Below are 17,955 nucleotides of genomic sequence, written 5' to 3'. Positions count from 1 at the left end.
ACACTTAAAAATACGGGATGAGGTATGTAGGATGCACATACATATGCCTGTCTTTCCAGGGACCTGATAACATAACTGGATTCTGGAACTGGATCATCCTTACAGCGAACTGCATGAACATGAGACTGAAGGACACTGGGACACTGCCTGGTAGAATGAAAAACCTGGAACAGACACCTGCAAGCCAGCCAGCATGCAGTGGAATCACTAGCTGGCACACCTCAAAGAAAGCCTGAGGCCACCAAGAAGCCACTTAAAGCAGAGCAACCTCTTCTCCATTGCTTCCATGATTTTTGAGCTTGGGGCATGTGAGCACTCCAGCATCACTCACAGCAAGGAGGAGCATATGATTAGCAGGAACAAAACTGCAATTAGGAGGAGGTAGTAACAGGCATCTGCATGAAACATGCCCTCAGCATGAAGTCCTATTACAGGGAACTGCTGTCTGCCCAGATGCAAGGGGCCAAGCAGCCTTTTGGCTACAGGATTCTGGCACTGGGATTGTGAAATGATCACAATTACAGACAAAAGCCTGGACACAATGAGACCACACCACTGAGCTGGACTCAGCAGGGCTGGATGCTGGACAGTTGAGGAGGGGAAAGGCAACATGAGCTTCTGGGGCTCTTCTGGGGAAGAGGAAGTTTACCTCAGGTACAAAGGGAGACCTGTGCCACATGGAGGGGAAGGAAAAAGAGATTGCAAAGGTTGTGCAAGCACAGGGGAATGAATCAAGAAGACAAGGGAAGGCTGGCAGGCAGTCTGGGGATGCAGGCAGGGTGATAAACAGGTTGCACTTGATAAACAGCCAGGCTATACATGCAGGGCATGACTTCAGCAGCAGCAACCCAGCTGAGACCGTAACACTTTGAATACAACCCCCACAAGAACAGCACTGAGGTGCCCAGAGATGTGGCTCAGTTATCTATCTGCCTGTTGGTACTCATTGCTTTGCTCTAAAAGCAGCAGCGCCATTTCCTGAGATGGAGTCCTGCATAATTAACTCAAAACCTAAGCACTAGGAGTACAAGGAGATCCTGGGAGCAAGGATCATTCCAAAGCACATTCTCGTGTTCACAAACCCTTGGTGAGAATGGAGTCTTCTTCTTCATCATATGACCTCTCCTTTAACTAAACAGAGAGATGAGTCTCAGTATCAAGTCTCACTTCTAGCAACCCCAAATTTTTCTGCTGCAAGTTGCCAAAGTTACATCAGTTTTCTGCAGGCATGTGACTCATTTTGCCTTTTAAAAATACACAAATATGTCAATTCATCCTTCTACCAAATGCATGTATCCAATACTTCTGTTTTGCCTTTTGGAGCAAATGCCCTTATTTCCTCTTCAGGTTTGGAGCATTTTGCCTGTAAAAATGCTTTTCTAGCATCATCCCTTCTATGACCTGCATCTCCCAGTTCCTTGACCATAAATACGGAGGAGACAGAAAGACGCCATCCCCCACATACATCCCCTGCATCCCAAGCACACCTTGATGCACAACAGTCCATGTTTTACTGTGTGGGACACACTCCAAGGGCCACTGCAAACCAGTTGGCTGCAGCTGCCCCCTTCTCTCGAGCTGGGTAACACATACAGCAGCACATCACATTAGCATACGAAATCAGGCTCTGGGACGCCTGAAGCATCGTTAAAACAAGCCTTGACAAGACACGTCAAAGTGAAATGGCAGCTAGTGGACTGTGACTGTCAAGCAACAGTTGGGTGTCACTAATAAAGCTTGCTGCAAAACCTGCCATCACTTGTGCCCTTCGCACACGTTCTCAAACTACCCACAGTCCACGCTGACTGCGGCCAAACTGCGCTTCTTCCATTCTTGACCTTCAGATGCTTTAAATAACACATACAAACATTTTTCTTCTCCTTTCTTACCCAGCTAAATCTCATAAAAATCTGCAATTTTGGGTTAACAATCTGGAGTCACTCTGTGAATCTTACTGGTAGATCAAAGTATCTGAATATTGCGGCTTTGCAATATATTTTGGGAGGAAAAAAAAGCTCTCAATTGTTTGTGAAATAATCCATTTCTGCATGTGCATTTGCTCTTAATATTTATTGGCTAAGCTGTGAGTCAAAAGCTCTGATGGAAGACTCATTCTCTAGTTTATTATCACTGTACAAACCATAGATTTCCTATATCTTTTCTGTATCACGCACAGCAAAAGCATAAAGATCCTGACACTCGCTTCATCTCCCACCGAGCGGGAGACACTCAGCCAAAGCGTTAATGTAATTCAGCAGCACACCTGAATCTCAATTCATTTACTCCTGTTGTGGGTTTGTCCCAGTTTCTCTATGTGGAAAGCAGAAGTCTTCCTTTCACAGCTCTGTGTTTTTCAATAGAAGTATCAGAGGTAAAAAGAAAAGTGAGACTTTAAATATTCTTAAGGCATCATGTCTTATTTAAAAACTACTTGCAGATTGGCAGGCAGCTCGTAAAATATTTATGGAGCAGATTATAAAAGTGAAGTTGTAAAATGATCCCTATATAGGTTTATAAAATATAAAACGGACAGGTAGAAAGATGAAGAATCCAGCTGGGAGCCCAATGCCCACTACCTTGCATGACAGAAGCCAATTCACAGAGAAAAATCCTTCATGAAGTGAGGCTGAAAGATGCTTGCTCTCCCTGGACTGATGGAGATTCATTTGTTTCTGCCCTGTGCTTCTGGACACCCTTGCTGGGTTGTGTGTTGTGGCATTCCCCTGAAAACCACAGAATGCTCAAGGGAAAGAGTTTTCATCTCCCTAGCTAGGGCCACCATTCTGGTCACAACCCAGGCAAGACACAGCCAGGGGACTGTGAACCTGGACCTTGGGTGTCAAACCCTAGGTGGTGATGTGGAAAAACCTTTACATATTTTTTTTACAGACATGGGCCAAAGCATTTCAGCACACGGCCAAGGCATTTCTGGAAACACAGGTAAGGACAGCATCGAGACATCCCTGATGAGGAAAGGGACTTCCCCTTGCCAGGTGCACTCAGTACCATCGAACAGGTTGTGCCCTGAAGCAGTATGCAATCTCCCATCCCAATCTTGCAGAGACTTACACATGTATTTAATCACTTAAATATGAGATAAATGAAGCATATGCACTACTCTGAAACAGAGACAAAACAATTTTTTTTTCAAGGGCAAGGCCTTCACTCAGAAGCACGTCTTTTACAATAAATCAACTTAGAGGAATGCTTCCAACCCATCTCAAGCTGTCACTTTATAGGAGGTTTGCAAGGGCTGCAAGGTTGTTGTTTACAAGGGCTTAGTGCTTATTTCAGACTATTTGTTCCAAGATGTTAAAGCAATAAAGCTGCATACGTGTTGCAGGGCAGGATCGTGTTCTATGCAGAGGAACAAACAAACATGGATCTCTCCATCTGGCCAAGATCCTGTCGCCCCAGCTCATGTGTGGAGACAATAACTCGTTCGGTGAATAGCTTTATCCTTGATAAACAACTCTGATACTGAGAGCCAGAGGCAAAAGACTACTACTAGTGATGTTAGTCTGTGTTCAGCATTTGCCTTTGCTGCTTGCAATCCTAGGTTAAATTCAGTATCAAAATACCAGGGAACACTCAAGGGACTGGTGTAAACTGAACAGCTTCTATACTGGAAGTTGCTTTCCGTTTTTCTGTTCACTTTCCTCTTGCACAAGGTCAAATGAGCAGTAAAAGGTCCAGCGATGAAAAGCAAAGACCTTTAGCTCAGTTCAGGAGATACAGGAGGCGGCTGGCCTGAGAGAAACAGGGCAGATTCCCTTCCAAAGGGCTGCAGGCTCACAATCTTCTCAGCTGCTTTTCCAGCACTGCTGTCCCCCTCTACACTGTGTGACCCTGTCTTTGACCTCTGATTAACTTGGATGCCTTTACAAAGGAAGCTTCGCAAATCCAGCAATGGTATTTTTAGCCTTTAGTCTTTCCTTGCCTTTGCGCTGAATGACTCCCCGCTTCCCTAAAGCACTGCCAGAACAATTAAAAATAATTTAAACAAGATACCGTTTTCCCCTCTTGCAGGAAGCTCCCTCTGAAGTGATTTCCATAAATCTCTTTAAAGAGGTTGTCATGCCTTCCCATGGCACAGCCAATGGTGTCTGTGCCTAGAAGTAACTTTTCTCATTTCCCCCTCCCAGCCTGCTGCCATACTAGTCTCCCTGCACCTTAGGAGGAAACTTGCAGAGGGTGTTTTCCAGGTCAGCCAAGTCTTCCTTGTGCGTCTCTCTTCATACCCATCCAGTCCAATCCTGGTTTTCTCTGAAAACTATTTTCCATTGCTGTCACGCTCCGGCTGGGGGCCTTGCTGAGGACATTTGAAGCATGACTTGCAGCGAGGGTCTGCTCGTGCACTGGTGCCACAGGCTTGGCAGACAATAGAAACACTGTAAGGTTTTCTTTCACAGCAATCATTGCTAAAATAGTGGTCCACACACCAGAACAACTTTTTATAGGCACACGCTTTGAGCTGAGCATCCTTGCTTGCTAAATCTGCTCTTAAAAGACTGAAAAGTCAATAAAAACCAAGTAAAAAATACTCCACTGGGAAGGAAAACCAAAACCCAAACTACTCCTCTATCAAAATAAAAAAAACAGCACCAGAGGACCCAAAAATGGTCCACCTTAGCGACTGCTGTGCTCCACAGCAAGGGGCTGCACCATGACCCATGCAAAGCCTCAGCATCCCCCAGGAAACACAGCAGAGGAGTTCCACACCTCTCACCAGCTACGCTGAGAAAACTTCCCAGCTTAACAAGCATGTGGGATGCCTCAAGTTCTGTGGTCTCAAGCAACTGTCTGATGGGGATGGTGATTACATGCATTCCTTAGGAGGCTTAGGAAGATCTCTGCACGCACAAATACTACAGTTGATTCTTCTCTGGGGAGCGACTCACCTTGCATCCAGTAAAACCAAGAGAAATTAAAATCACCCCTCCTTTGATTTGTTAGAAAAGAGGGGAGAATACAAGAGAGCAGAAAGTGGTGAGGCAGCCCAGATGGTGGGAGAACAGGACAGCATGCAGCATGGACACGCACCTCGGGACACCCGCAGAGATATGTCCAATGCTGCTGGAGCATATCGTGGGCAAGCAGCACCATGTCATTGCTGTGCATGTCACACACTGACACGTGTGTCCATGACATACACTTCATTCCACTGACATGCACGTCACATGCCACTAAATACCCCTCTGCTCCTGCCTACCCCCTGCCTCTTCTGGGGGCACATTACCTCCCCCTGGCCTCTCGGGATGACAAGAAGCAGAACTTGATGGGGGTCCAGCAAACATGGTGTTTTATTAGACACCTGCTACAGTGTCTGGATTGATCATGGAGTAACACAGCGGGTTTTGCCCCTGAGATCCCTGCTCTTGCTGAAGATACACTGCGCTTCAGGTCATGCTATTTCCAGTTGTTGAGATAGACAGGCTGGGTACAGAGATCAGATGAGAAAGTGATTTCCAGGCCAGTACAAGAAAGGAAGGGAGAGGCAGACTGTGCACAGAAAACATGGACAGAGGACACGGAGTAGGAGCCAGCACGGGTGGGAACACTGACCATGTTAGGCTCGGATAGGCAACAGCACGCAGAGAAGAAGCCCACCCACAGCCATGATCGCAGCAACTGAAAAGCAAACAAAAAGGCCCAGGATAAGGAATAATCCCACCACCCTGGCAAGGTGCAAATACATTCACAACATTTTTATATGTATTTCTTCCTTCTTATTGCAATTACTATTTGGACCTGAACACACTGGGCTGCAAAAATTTCATGGCATATGCTACTGTTGGTGAAACATGCCTTGGGGAGAGTGTCTAGATCCTGGTGCTGTAAAGGAATTAATCATGTGCTTCCTGTACTGGAGTACTACTGTCAGGATTAGTGGGGCCACCCATGTGCTTAAACTTAAGCACCTGCCTTGAAGCAGGCAAAGTGACTTTCTTTCCACAAGCGTGCATGTGGTTCAATTACGGTTGCCTTTAAAAAAGGAAAAGCACTGGATGAATAGGAGCCCTGCTTTTGCAGATCCTTATGCATGTCCTCACAGAGCCCTCTCTGCATCTCCTGGTATCAGCAAAGCTTTGCACACAAATGTTAGATATCTGCAGAAGCAGGACCTGAGAGCATTCAGCCTAAATAAACCCCAAATCTGGTGAGCTGAAAGGCACTGCGTGCACCCACAGCTTGCCTTTGAAGGCTGCTCAGCCATGACTTTAATCAGACAATGGGTCTGCCTGGCATCAGTTCTCAGCCCAATGCTGGCTGCACCTCAGTAATTGCCCTTTATCCTTGTCAGAGAACTTGCACAGAGAATTTTTCTGTTACCAAATCTATTAAGATAGTTCATCCTGGAAAAGAACATAGTGCAGAAGAAACAACAGGAAGGACTTCAGTACAAGCAGGAGCCCAGTGATGCAGGTATATTCCAGTTAAAGTCAGCTGAAGATCTCTTCATTTCTCCTCAGTCACCACAACAGGTCATTCTTGAAAAAAATCCTGTGCACGTCAGATTTTTACACAGCATGACTTACAATGCCTAAACACATTAAAATAGTTTATTTAGACAAAATTAACATTCTGCAACTGCATTGCCTTAAATTATGATGCAAAATAACTTGAGGCATGCAATGATTTACAGAATTATACACTGGATTATGTGCTTACTTAAATTAAAACCGGTGAAGAATGTCTTCTAAGCTCCTTTTGCATCAGCAAAACAACTTGCTACCATTTCCTGAACAGCAATGCCAATATCTCTAACTGTAATTAACAATATTTTCTATTTTCATAATGTCCCAGCTTGTTCAGTCGTACTAATATGGAAGCAGATCAGCCTTCACTAAACCGCTCCGTAGATCCAAGTCAACATCAGCTTAATACCAGAGATCCAAAACTCAAAGGCATACAAAGGGAACCCAAGCACTATGTATCTTGTCAATTTTGCCATTTTCTTCTTTTAACCTTGCAGGATTTGAAGGCAGGGAACTGGTGCACCTCCAGAAGATCAGTTTGGCTGTGACCCTGTAGCTTATGTTTCAGCTAGGAGGCCCTTTGCCCCCAGGCACTTTCTAATGACCAGACCTCCCCAAACCTCCATTCCACTCAGCATGCAAGGCCAAAGTTTTCCAAACAACTGTTCAGTTAATCTGAAAAGCAATCACTTCCTAAAAATTAAAAGAGCTCAGTGTTTCCCTGAACAAAGAAAAGGTTGATGATGATGATGATGATGATGATGATGATGATGAGTCTCTTTGAGAACTCATCAGCAACAGGGCTGCTCTGAGAAGGAGTCAGTTCCCTGCACTGAATCCAGAACACTCCAGATCGCACTCTCTTTATGTGAAGCAAAAAACAAAAGTTCAAGTGCAAGAGAAATGTACTTCAGTGTAGCCTTGCTCCTACAAACCCATCAGCTGTGCACTTACGGTCAAAATACTCTGAGGTTTAGCATTAGGGGAAATCTAAAGTATTTAGAAACAAGCTAAACTGCATCAGCAGACAATAAAATTCACTTTCCGGTCCAAGGAGCACTTGGATAGGTAAGTGAACTTACTAATTGGTCTGAACAGTCAGGACAAAGGAAGATTTATTACTACTTGTGTTAAAAGGATGGCTTGATTTGGCAGATAAACTTCAAAAAATAAAAATCCTGAGGCAAATAAAACCAATGTTAAACTCAAGCAAAGCCATCATGCATCTTGTGGCCATTGGATTTGGGTGCCTGATGGCTTCTAGGAGGGGCCCAGTTCCCATCTCCTCATTTCCTGCAGGGCTTTCTTAGTCTAGAAACTGAGGAGCTGAAAGCAAAAGCCTTCCAGACAAGATCAAATGCTAGGGATAAGATTAAAATGCTGTTTAATGAAATACAGCCAGACCTCTCCAGGGTTTTAAGATCTTTAGCCAGCAAGCTGACATATATTGGAGAGCAGAGTTGAACCAAGCACTGCATACATCAATTTTATCTACTAAGTCTCCTCCAACCTCACTGAATCAACCAGAAAACTATGAGGAGAGCTAGTGGGGGGTGCTACTGGTCAGGAGCCCCTCTGATCTGCTGCAGGACAACAGATGACCTGTCGACATAACAGCAAAAGTTACTGAGGAAACACCTGCGGTGTAAAATCCCTTTTGCTGGGAAAGAACAGGCTCTGGGGCGACACCATCTCCAAAAGCCAAGCTTCCTTGAAACAAAGTGTGACACCTGCTTCTAGCCCTGGCTTCAAGGAAAGGGCTGAAGATGGGGAAAAAAAACATGAAAAAAAGTAGAGGAGCCTGCAGCTGCAGTGACACCTCGGGGACCTCTGTGGCCTGCTGGCACTGCCCTGCTCCTTGGCCAGCCCAACTCTGCTGCTTTCAGTTATCTCAAGCACACAGAGACAACACTCCTCCACTTCTAGCTAAGGTGACCCCTACAAAGCTTATGTGGTTTGCAAACCCAACTGTCCAGAGAGCAAACTTTAATAAACCTGTGTGAGGAGCACTTATCAACACCCTTGGCATTGTTTCAAACCCTGGGCTTGGTTAATGAAATGTATATATATCATGGGCCCCAGCAACTGTGCCTGCAATTAATGTAATTAATTTACCACAAGTCTGCAGATGACCCAGAGAGCATTTGGAATTAAACTACATTTTTAATGGCTAGAGAGAATTCAGAGAGGCTTTGCCATATATAGATGTGGCTTTTAAGAGTTATAAGTTGAAGTCTTGGAGTCATGATAAATGAAAGTCTCGTTTGTTGCTTTTAATAATCTGTTCTAATGGGATGTTCTCTTCAGAGGCTTGCAATTAGAGACTGAAATACTTGAGGGTGCCTGGGAAGATTTTTCTAATCCTTCATACAGCTTTGAGAGATGGTAATGATTGCTTCCTGCATCTCCAGGTCAGGAGGGCAGCGCTACACCTAGCAATTCCTGAGTCAACATGCTTGCTCTAAAAATCAGAGAAGTAGCATTACACACTGTGAGCAGCTAGGAGTATATTCCCACTTTGTCCCAAAATATATGAATGTTTCAGGAGTCACCTGCTCTTCCTGCTGAGCTATCCTAGTTCATACTTAGTTGAAGCGCGTCTGCACTGTTCGAGAAAAACTGAGAATGCAGAAGGCCAAGCAGATGATAGCTATGCAGTCACTAAGGGGAAGGAAAGCAGTGTCTTCAGGGAAAGGAACTGCACTTGGAAAGACCTCTGGCATTACACTTTTCTATGTCTAAGACACAAGAAAGCAGAGATAACCTTTTTTCTAGGTAAGGGGCCAAGTGCATGGCAAAGCCCAGGAGAGGTCACGCTTCTGATTTCAAAGCAAGGTGAAACATCCACATATTCAGAAGTGCAGAAGGACTAGAGTCTGACTTTCTTCTTCATTCTCTACCCACTCCACAGTCAAGAGAAGACACTGCATAATCCCGCTTTCAAAGACTACATGCACAAGGGGTGCTCAGCAGGAGCCTCAAGCTGCTACAAATTCCAGCCTGAAGGGCAGCCCAGTTCCCTTCTCCAAGTGGAAACAGGACTTGCACAATGCCATCAAACAAATCACCTGCAAGAAGGCGATGAGGTTTCATCACTTACTGCTGCACTGCCCCCATTTTCCCTGCTCAGACAAAGCTTTTGCTGGTTGCTTATCTGTTCATCACAGTCCTTCCAGCCCACTCCCTTGGTTGCTGGCAGAGGAACTCAGAAATAACTTGGATTACAGATTTGGTCAACTCTCACCTTCTGTCTGGGCCAAACTCATTCGAAAGCAGATCAGTTTGGGTCCTTAAACCTGTCTCAAAACTGCAGAGCACAGACTGTCGTGCAGAGCCCAGCGAGCTTGCACTAAGCCAAAAATTGCTTAGAATAGAAGAGGAATGAGGTGTTGGAGCAGCCAGATTTGACCAGCTGATCTTGACAGGATGTTAAAGACGGGTGCTATGGGCAGCAGATTTGCACAGGGGCCCTAGGAAGGTATGACCCTGTGCAGAAGGGTGCACTGGAGCATTCTCCCTTCAGAGGACTGTACTGTATGCCTGTGCTGCTCCCCTCTTGGAAAATCCACCAGCAAAGAGGCTGTTAATAGGATGGAAACAGTAAAAACCTTGACCCCAACAGAAGCAGGTCTGCTCCTGCAGACCCTGCCTGCTCTTGGTGGATGGGAATTTTGACTTGGCAGAGCATTAGCTTCCTCAACAAAATCCTTCCTCTTGTCAGGTGAATCGTGGGGAATATTTGGCAGTAGGCAGTAGAAAAAAATGGCTATAAATCACAGGAGACTATGTCCTGCAGGAAGAAGGAAGAGCAAGCAAGAATGTAGAGATAAAAATCCTTTAAAAAGTCCCAACTACCAAAAATTGTGACTCACACTGGAAAAATTCTCTATGAAAACCATTATCTACAAACTGTCTCCCATTTCCTACGGAAATATTGAAAAAGCAAACTATTTTAAGCCCTGACACAACTTGGAAAATAGGATGGGGGAAGGTTGTGGAAAAATTCGTCCATTTTGACCTTCCACATCATAGAAGGTTGTAAACACTGTCTCAGGACCTAGGATATACACCACAATCTTTCACCCTCTCTATTCCCTGAAAGTCACTTTTTAACAAGATGCACATATTTGTGTCCAGAATGTAGCCCTCTGCCACCACAGGCACAGATATTTAAAAGTCTAAATCAGCTAAGGTCAAGGATGGACATGCTGGTGTAAGAGCCTCTAATTGCCAATACCCAGGTGGCAAGATTTGTCTTTGCTTTGTCTTTCAAAGGCTAGTTCCTTGCCAGAAGGAGACTTTCTATATATGCATGACACAGGGAGAGGGGCAGTTTTTTGTTGCTGCCATTTTTTTTTTTTCCCCTAAGTTCTATGAAAAGCTCCCTCTGGTTCTTTGGAAGATCACTTGAGATGGAAAGGTCATCCATAATGGGTAGCTGGCTAAAATGCAGATGCACAGTTGACTTGGCTGTTTTGAACAGCTTTTGCAAACATGCACAGCACTGACCTAATATCTTCCCCACTTTACTCTGTAAAAGCTCATGCTTTTGTTTAATGCTATGAAGTTTGAAAGCTTGGGGGACAGGAGGGACCAGCAGTCTCCTAATGCTCACCCTAAGACCTTGTCTGTTTTGCAAAGAGAGCTGGGTTTGAAGGACAAAAGAGGGGTACTGCTCTGGAGCAGTTGGTCTCCTCCCCAGACTACTGAAAACCTGGCCCCTCACCTCAGTCTGCATGGAGAAAGAGACTGATGCCACACAACAACAACTGAGGCACTTTACTGCTCCCTGTGAGATGGAGTGCAAAGATCTTTGTCACTGGATTGTCCGACACAGACTTTAAAACAAAAGTCAGTAATGATTTTAGATTAATACATACTACAATCAGGAATAATGGTAACAGACATTTAATTCATGCACTGCTAGGAAAGCAAAATTTATATCTTTGCTCTATCTGTAAAACGCACTGTGCTTTTGAGAACACATAATCCTAACAAAAAAAAGATAATAACAACTCTGTGTCCTTTAATTCAATACTTGTAGCTGGTTTAATAATAGATTTTCAATCCACTTCCCTTTTTTATGCTGAGACAACTACAGTCTGATTTAGCGAATCTCTTTGATTTGTAATCCTGATTGTTATATTATTAATATGTCCTTGATGCAAGGAGCAAGATAACTTAAAAAAGTGATCAGCTATTTGGCTTGGCATTTATGACCTTGGTCAGAGGACGTGTTATTTACAGGAAGTTTTCTGGAGCATCTGCAAGTAAATCAGCTCTGAAATGCAGCTTAATAGTTTAGGGCAAAGCACATTTAGTTTCAAATTCCCAGGAATCTCCAGCTTCAGACGCAAAGTGCATTTCCACAGATGGAAGCTGACATGTGGAAATGCCACCGCGACTACTGTTCAACTGACCTTTGGTTTAGGGCCAGCTGCCAATGGGAAATGCCAAGCTGTTACTTACATTCATTCAAAAGAAGTGAGAAAACTGTAGTCTTGAAAGGAAAAAAAGGGGAAGAGGTGTGGTCTTGCCTTTGGGAACCTAGCAAGAGATGAAAAGCCTGCAGACTCCAGCAAACTCCTCAGCCCTATGATTGGAAACTCCTTTCAAAAGAACTGCCAAGAGCAGGACCACGTTCACTTCGCACTGCAGAACTGCTCCCAAGCCTCTGCTCACTGCAGCCTGGCACTTGGGAGCATGGGTGCAAAGAGGCCATACAGCATCCTAGAGAGGAATATCTTGAGGCATCCAGGGCCTCTCAGGGACCTGTGAGCACCCTGAAGCCAGCACAAGGGAGCCTATTTGCAAGAGCTGGCCAGGCTACAGTGTGGCAGAGCAAGATGATTTTTCTCCTTCTCCAGCTCTCTTATATCAACAGAAAAGACAGAGCCTGGGCTTTGCACAGCTTGCTTGGTGTGGAAAGCAGTAGTGATTCCAGCTGGAGTTCAAAATAGCTCTTTTCCTAATAGCAAATACAGGAAAGAAAATGCAACCCCCTGGAACCAGGCACTGGAACAAAATAACCACTCCAGAGGTTTAACAGGAAAACATCTTCCAGAAACAGGTTAACTGCTTCAGAAAGGGATTATCCCATTACTTGGAACACGTTTATTGTCCCTGCTGTCACAGCAGGAGAGTTACTCCACAAATTGTCTTGAATCCATATCCAAGACAAAGCAGCATGAGTAACACATCTCCCTGGCATCTCTGCCTTCTTCAAAACCAGAGCAATTTATTTGTTTTGCTTTGTTTAATTTCAAATTGTCTGTCATCTTTCTGGATTTTTGGGGTTTATTCTGCTGTTCTCACAAGTCATTCAATGTAGTAGACAGGCTTTAAAATTCATGGGAACTCAAACTGGTGGAGAAGCCCTGTGGTTTTGAAGTCAATTTTCTAATAATGGACCAAACCTTGGTAGGGGAGGCTTCCCTACCAGCTCCAAATAAAGGACTGTGGTCTTTTCAGTTAGGGGAAGGGTTGAAAAGATAAAAATGGATGAAGAGCTCAGCTCCCTGTGCCTGCCCTTCCCAGACATCCAGAGGGGCGCCATGGAGAAGGTACAGAAACCTGTAGCTGCCCTGGGGTCCACAGAGGGACGTGCAAGTACAAGGTAGGAAGATTAAGGTAGCAGCTGAGGCAGCAATAAAACTCTAGCCAAAGCAGACAAGGGCTTTTATAAGCATGGCACGAGATAAAGAGCTAAGAGGAAGCACATCCTGGAAAGCACATTAGGCAAGAGGACAGAAAGATGTAATTAATAAGAACTGACAAATGGCTCAGGATTTGCAACTGCTTGCTAAGACTGGAGAGAGCAGCAGTGGAAAGGAGACCTGCAAGTGTACATCCTCTTCAGAGGGGTACTGAGCCCTTGCCAGCAACTGTGGAAAGAGCAGGAGCTACTGGCAGCCACTCAGCTGTGATTCCCTACAGCCACAGAGGGATATATATTCCTCCACCTGTCATTCACCCCCAGACTCCTCCTCGCAGAGGTGCCAGGTTACATCCATAGCTTCCCTACAGTCACACGTGCATTCTCCTGTTTGCACCAATACAAGCACACATCCAGGCTGGGGGGAACCAAGGCTCATATCCACCTGCTCTGACTGAAGAGGAATTTCAGTCATAACCTCTGGTCTTTAAGGAGAGACTTGAATACAGTCTGGGGTGTTCAGAGCCAAGTCTTTTGACTACAGCTTTCCTGTAGGCCCTGGTGTGAATTGCCTCTAGCCATTGACTCACACCCCCTCCTTCCCCTCCTTTCTGCTGCTGCATGCTTCTCATGCAGACAGGAGCATTTACTTTTCCATTTTTAAGCCAAACGAGTCACTCAAAGCAGACAACAGGAGCTCGAACAGCTGAGCTGGAAGAGACTGTCAGTCTCTGACCTTGACTGGAGATGAGTCTGGCAGCACACTTACCTTTCAAGACAGGAAACAACTGTGTCCGTGTCCTTCCACAGATGCCTTATGCCTGGGGACAGAGTTGCTCAGCCTGGCAGGATTTCACTGCTCTGCATTTGCAGACTGATACCTTACTTCCTCTGGGAAATAAGACCCTCAACCAACAAATTCAGTGCAGTTCCTCTGCGTCTGTAACATCTCTTAATGCTTACAATATCCTGCAATTTACAGCCACCTTGCTAGGCCTGATCTTAAGACAGAGCTGTATCATAAAAGCAACTGTGGGCTGATGGATACCTTCAAAGCATAAATGTTTATTTTGCACTGAAAACAAATGCAGCCTTATCAGTAGATGTACTTTAAATTGCTTTGTGGAGTACTTCACATTTCTTGGTGTACTTCACATATGCATGTGCAATGTTGCATTGTCTGACTACTGTCACTAAAAAAATATACTCATATACATGTAGAATATAAAAAGAAGGGCCTTCCAATGCTGGCTGCCAAGCAAGTTTAATGTTGCAGTACAAACTTATCCTGATACAAGCCAGATTTTGCCCCGGTACCACAATCTCTTGTTCATCAAAAAATTCCATCAACTTCCATTAGAGTTGTCAAAGATGGTATAGCCCAGGCTTTCATCACTTGCCTATGTTTAAGCACATGAGAAGTCAATGGGATGGTTTGAAGCAGAGTGTCTCCCTCTGTGGGGAAAGCTCTGTGTATGATTTACTAACACTTGGAGAACGCATTAGTATCCTACACATGAGAAATGAAATCCAGATCTGACCAAAACGTGGGGCGTTTGGTCATTGTGATGGGTTTATTCTCGTTTTCTTTGCAAGTGTTTTTCTGAAGTCAAGTTTTCTCCGTGAGCAAAGTCCATTGCAAGCTCTGAGTGTAAACAGATGGGGGTGAAAGTATTTTACTTGTAATAACATGTTCTACTTATTGTTAAAGGAATGTGAAAACACTCCTATGAGAATCAAGTCAAATAATCAGGGCCAGCCTATACACAGATGAAAATCATTGGGAAGTGAACTACATCTGTGAGAATGCCTTTGTCATTCCTGCTTGTCCAAACAGATCAATCAGCCCACCCTCTTGCTGTTTTACAGTGCTACCACTTGACAGCTTTGTTCACATGCTGCTTTTGCCTAAATCACACTAATCGGCTGGCCAGATAAAAGTTATTACCAAAGTTGAAGAAGTATAAATACTCAGCTTCTTCTCTTACCTTCCGCTGAGAAGGAAACCGATAACAACAGCCAGCAGAATGACTCCCACTGTTACAGACACAACAATTATAGGAATCTGGCTCTGGTCGCTGGATGCAGCTACTGCTGAGATGAGAAACAGAAAATGGAGATTAGGGTTAAAATGACAGTCAGCACTCATATGAGTCTTTCTAGTGAGGCTGCCAGTGAGGTTTCAAGTCTTACCAGTGAACTTCTTCGTTTATGGTTTGTGTTTTCCCCTTTTGCTGTCTGTTTCTAGTTTGGAAAGGATATAGGTGGAAAGGAAACAAAACCACATGCAACACTAAGCCAAAAACCCAACAAGATTGCATCTCATTGCTGAATCCAGAATCCAAAGCATTGCAGAATGCAGCCTCTGAGCTTGTGAACTCAAGTTTTTCTCCCCGAGTTAGCTGCATTAGAAATCAGAGATAAAAGATGAAAACCCAACAGGCTCTCATTTGGATGAAAACCCAACAGTCAGAGAGAACACTCATGGAATGTTACTGCTAACAGACATAAGCAAAATCTACAAGATAAAAAGAATTACCTGCACTTCAAGAAGCTATAAACAATTATAAACTAACTCCTTGTGGCATCTCTATCACATGGCCATAAGGTGCCCTCTGTAAAACAGGAATTTACTCAGACACATACACTGCTTGATCTTTTTATTGGCCAAGACTTGGGGGGAAAAAAACCTCTTCCAGTCAGTGCCTTGTAATGTATCTTGTGTATCTGCCCTACAGGGCAGGGAAAGGAGCCCGTTTCCTGCCAGGGGTTTGTATGTGGAGTTCCCCAAGGAGAAACCAAAGTCTCCTCACCTTGCCCTCTGTGCTGCCAGCTTATTTGGCTGTATGTATATAACCACCCCAGGGTACAAATGTCACATCCTCCCGGCAAAACCAGCTCCCTGGCACAGGCACCACTGCTCTGTGGGGGTAAACCTCATTATAGCTCTTAACCTCATGCCAGCCCAGGATGAAGCCTCATCCACCCCAGAGAGCAGCAGGAATTGATTGCGTACTGAAGCAGCCTTTAACTAAGAATGACTGAACTAAAGAAGGGTCCTTAGCACAGGATTAATGTTATGAAGGCTATAAAATAACTGAATATAGTCCCATATTAACTGTTAAAGGAAAAGAAAGACAAAAAGGTATGTCATTAAACATTGATCTGCACTGGGCTTCAAGCAGCTCTTCATATGGGAGCTCTCTGGTGCTTAACCATGAGCGGTGTGGATCTGCTACAGTAGTGTAAGTGATTTCAGAAGGATTGGTCCTGATGTATTAAATATGTAATGTTAACTGCTCCAAACCCTGCCATCATCCAGAGATTTTATTAGCCTCACAAAGTTATGGGGGCTCCCTAAGATGGTGTTTTATTGCTTTCTTGACAAAATAATTAAAAAGAAAAACATTTAAAGGAGAACATTAAGCAGTGATTTTTTGCACAGCTCAAGGGATGGGGAAATGAGATAAATTCCGCTATGATCTACGGCAGATGTAAAGTCTGAATTCATAAGCCAAGCTGGGACTTGCTGCCATTCAAAGTCAGGGACACAGACACACACACACACACACACACACACACACACACCCCTGCATTACCCCTTCTCAGCTTGGTGATATGCTCCTACTCCAGCCCAGCAGAGCAGCTAGATTAGCTCACCAACCCAGGCAAAACCAAAAAAATATTGGCAAGGTAAATTTTTGGGGCTAGACGAGCTTTGTGGCATTTGGAAAAGATTAAGCAACAAGTGGATACACCCAGGAATAACTTCCACTCAAATAAAAAAAAAAAAAAAAATCACTGAAAATTGAAGCCCTGGCTGCTTCATGGTGCTTTGCAGAATTGCAGAAGCAGGGAGAAGTATGCAAAAATTCCCAAAATCTGGAAAAAGAGGGAAGTCCAAAACATCTTACAGCTTTCCTCCATTGCATTTACCAGGCTGTTGTCGTGTAACTCCCCCAAATGTATTAAAGTTAATTATAGAAACCTTGTGAACTGGAAACAAAACCTGTTGTTCAGTACAAACAACTTGGAGAGCGTTTTTGCTTCTCAGAACAGCCACTGAAAGGTTTTCATCCGTGCTTGAATAAAAATAATTTGCTCTGGCTCTAACAAGAAGCTCAGATCTGTAGTCTGATGTAGCAGTGAGATTTCGATCTGTGCTTGCTTTCAAAATCTCCAGGATGTGCAGGAAAGCAGTGGGAGTCTGGTCACTCTCCTGACACTAATATTGACTTTATATAGGGCTTTGGGGAAAATAAATGCTTTTTATAAGGTTTTAAATGTCAAACAGAGCTGTGTTTTGCAAGATACTGAGGCTTACATTGTATTTCAATCCCATCAAGTGTTAAAGTATCTGGTTATGTCAGGCCTCAGCCAGAGCCTGCGTCCAACAGACAAACAATTCGCAGTTCCAAAACTGGGGACTATGCAGTAGGTATTCCTCTGACTACACCAGCAACACCTTAATGTCAGAGAAGTACCTATTCCTCTGCCTTTAAAATGTGAAAAAGACTGGGATATGGGTATGACTAAATGACCCACAGAATTCCTCGTGTTTAAAAATATTTCCATGTGATGTCCTCCAAAAGTCCTGATTAACAAAGATACTTACATGATGGCCTTTATGAAAATGCCATTATTTTTGGACCAGGATCATAGCTAATAGATCAAATATGCATATATTTCATGTGTTACTCATTAATAGACCAGAACACTATTACTCAAACAACTCTAAGCAAGAAACTTTCCAACTGAGAAAAACTATACAAAATCATTTTTGGGCATAACATGATTTGGTTGCTACTTACAGGGCACAAT

General features: G+C 44.1%; 1 protein-coding gene across 10 annotated transcripts in view; it reads right to left on the bottom strand.

Moving 5' to 3' along the window:
- Positions 1 to 17,955, bottom strand: part of EPHA5 (EPH receptor A5) — a 210,898-nt gene that overhangs the window by 47,211 nt on the left and 145,732 nt on the right. For 5 of the 10 annotated variants that reach the window (XM_058837670.1, XM_058837668.1, XM_058837666.1 and 2 more), the window contains one exon: positions 15,123 to 15,228. In XM_058837670.1, the coding sequence (XP_058693653.1) occupies positions 15,123 to 15,228 (106 nt within the window). The remainder of the gene's footprint in view (positions 1 to 15,122; positions 15,229 to 17,955) is intronic. The other 5 variants (XM_058837669.1, XM_058837674.1, XM_058837667.1 and 2 more) reach the window with 1 other exon arrangement.

The sequence above is a fragment of the Poecile atricapillus genome, chromosome 4, assembly GCF_030490865.1.
Source record: "Poecile atricapillus isolate bPoeAtr1 chromosome 4, bPoeAtr1.hap1, whole genome shotgun sequence".
Classification (NCBI taxonomy): domain Eukaryota; kingdom Metazoa; phylum Chordata; class Aves; order Passeriformes; family Paridae; genus Poecile; species Poecile atricapillus.
The sequence above is the reverse complement of the archived record's forward strand: the minus strand, read 5'-3'. Positions and strand labels throughout refer to the sequence as shown.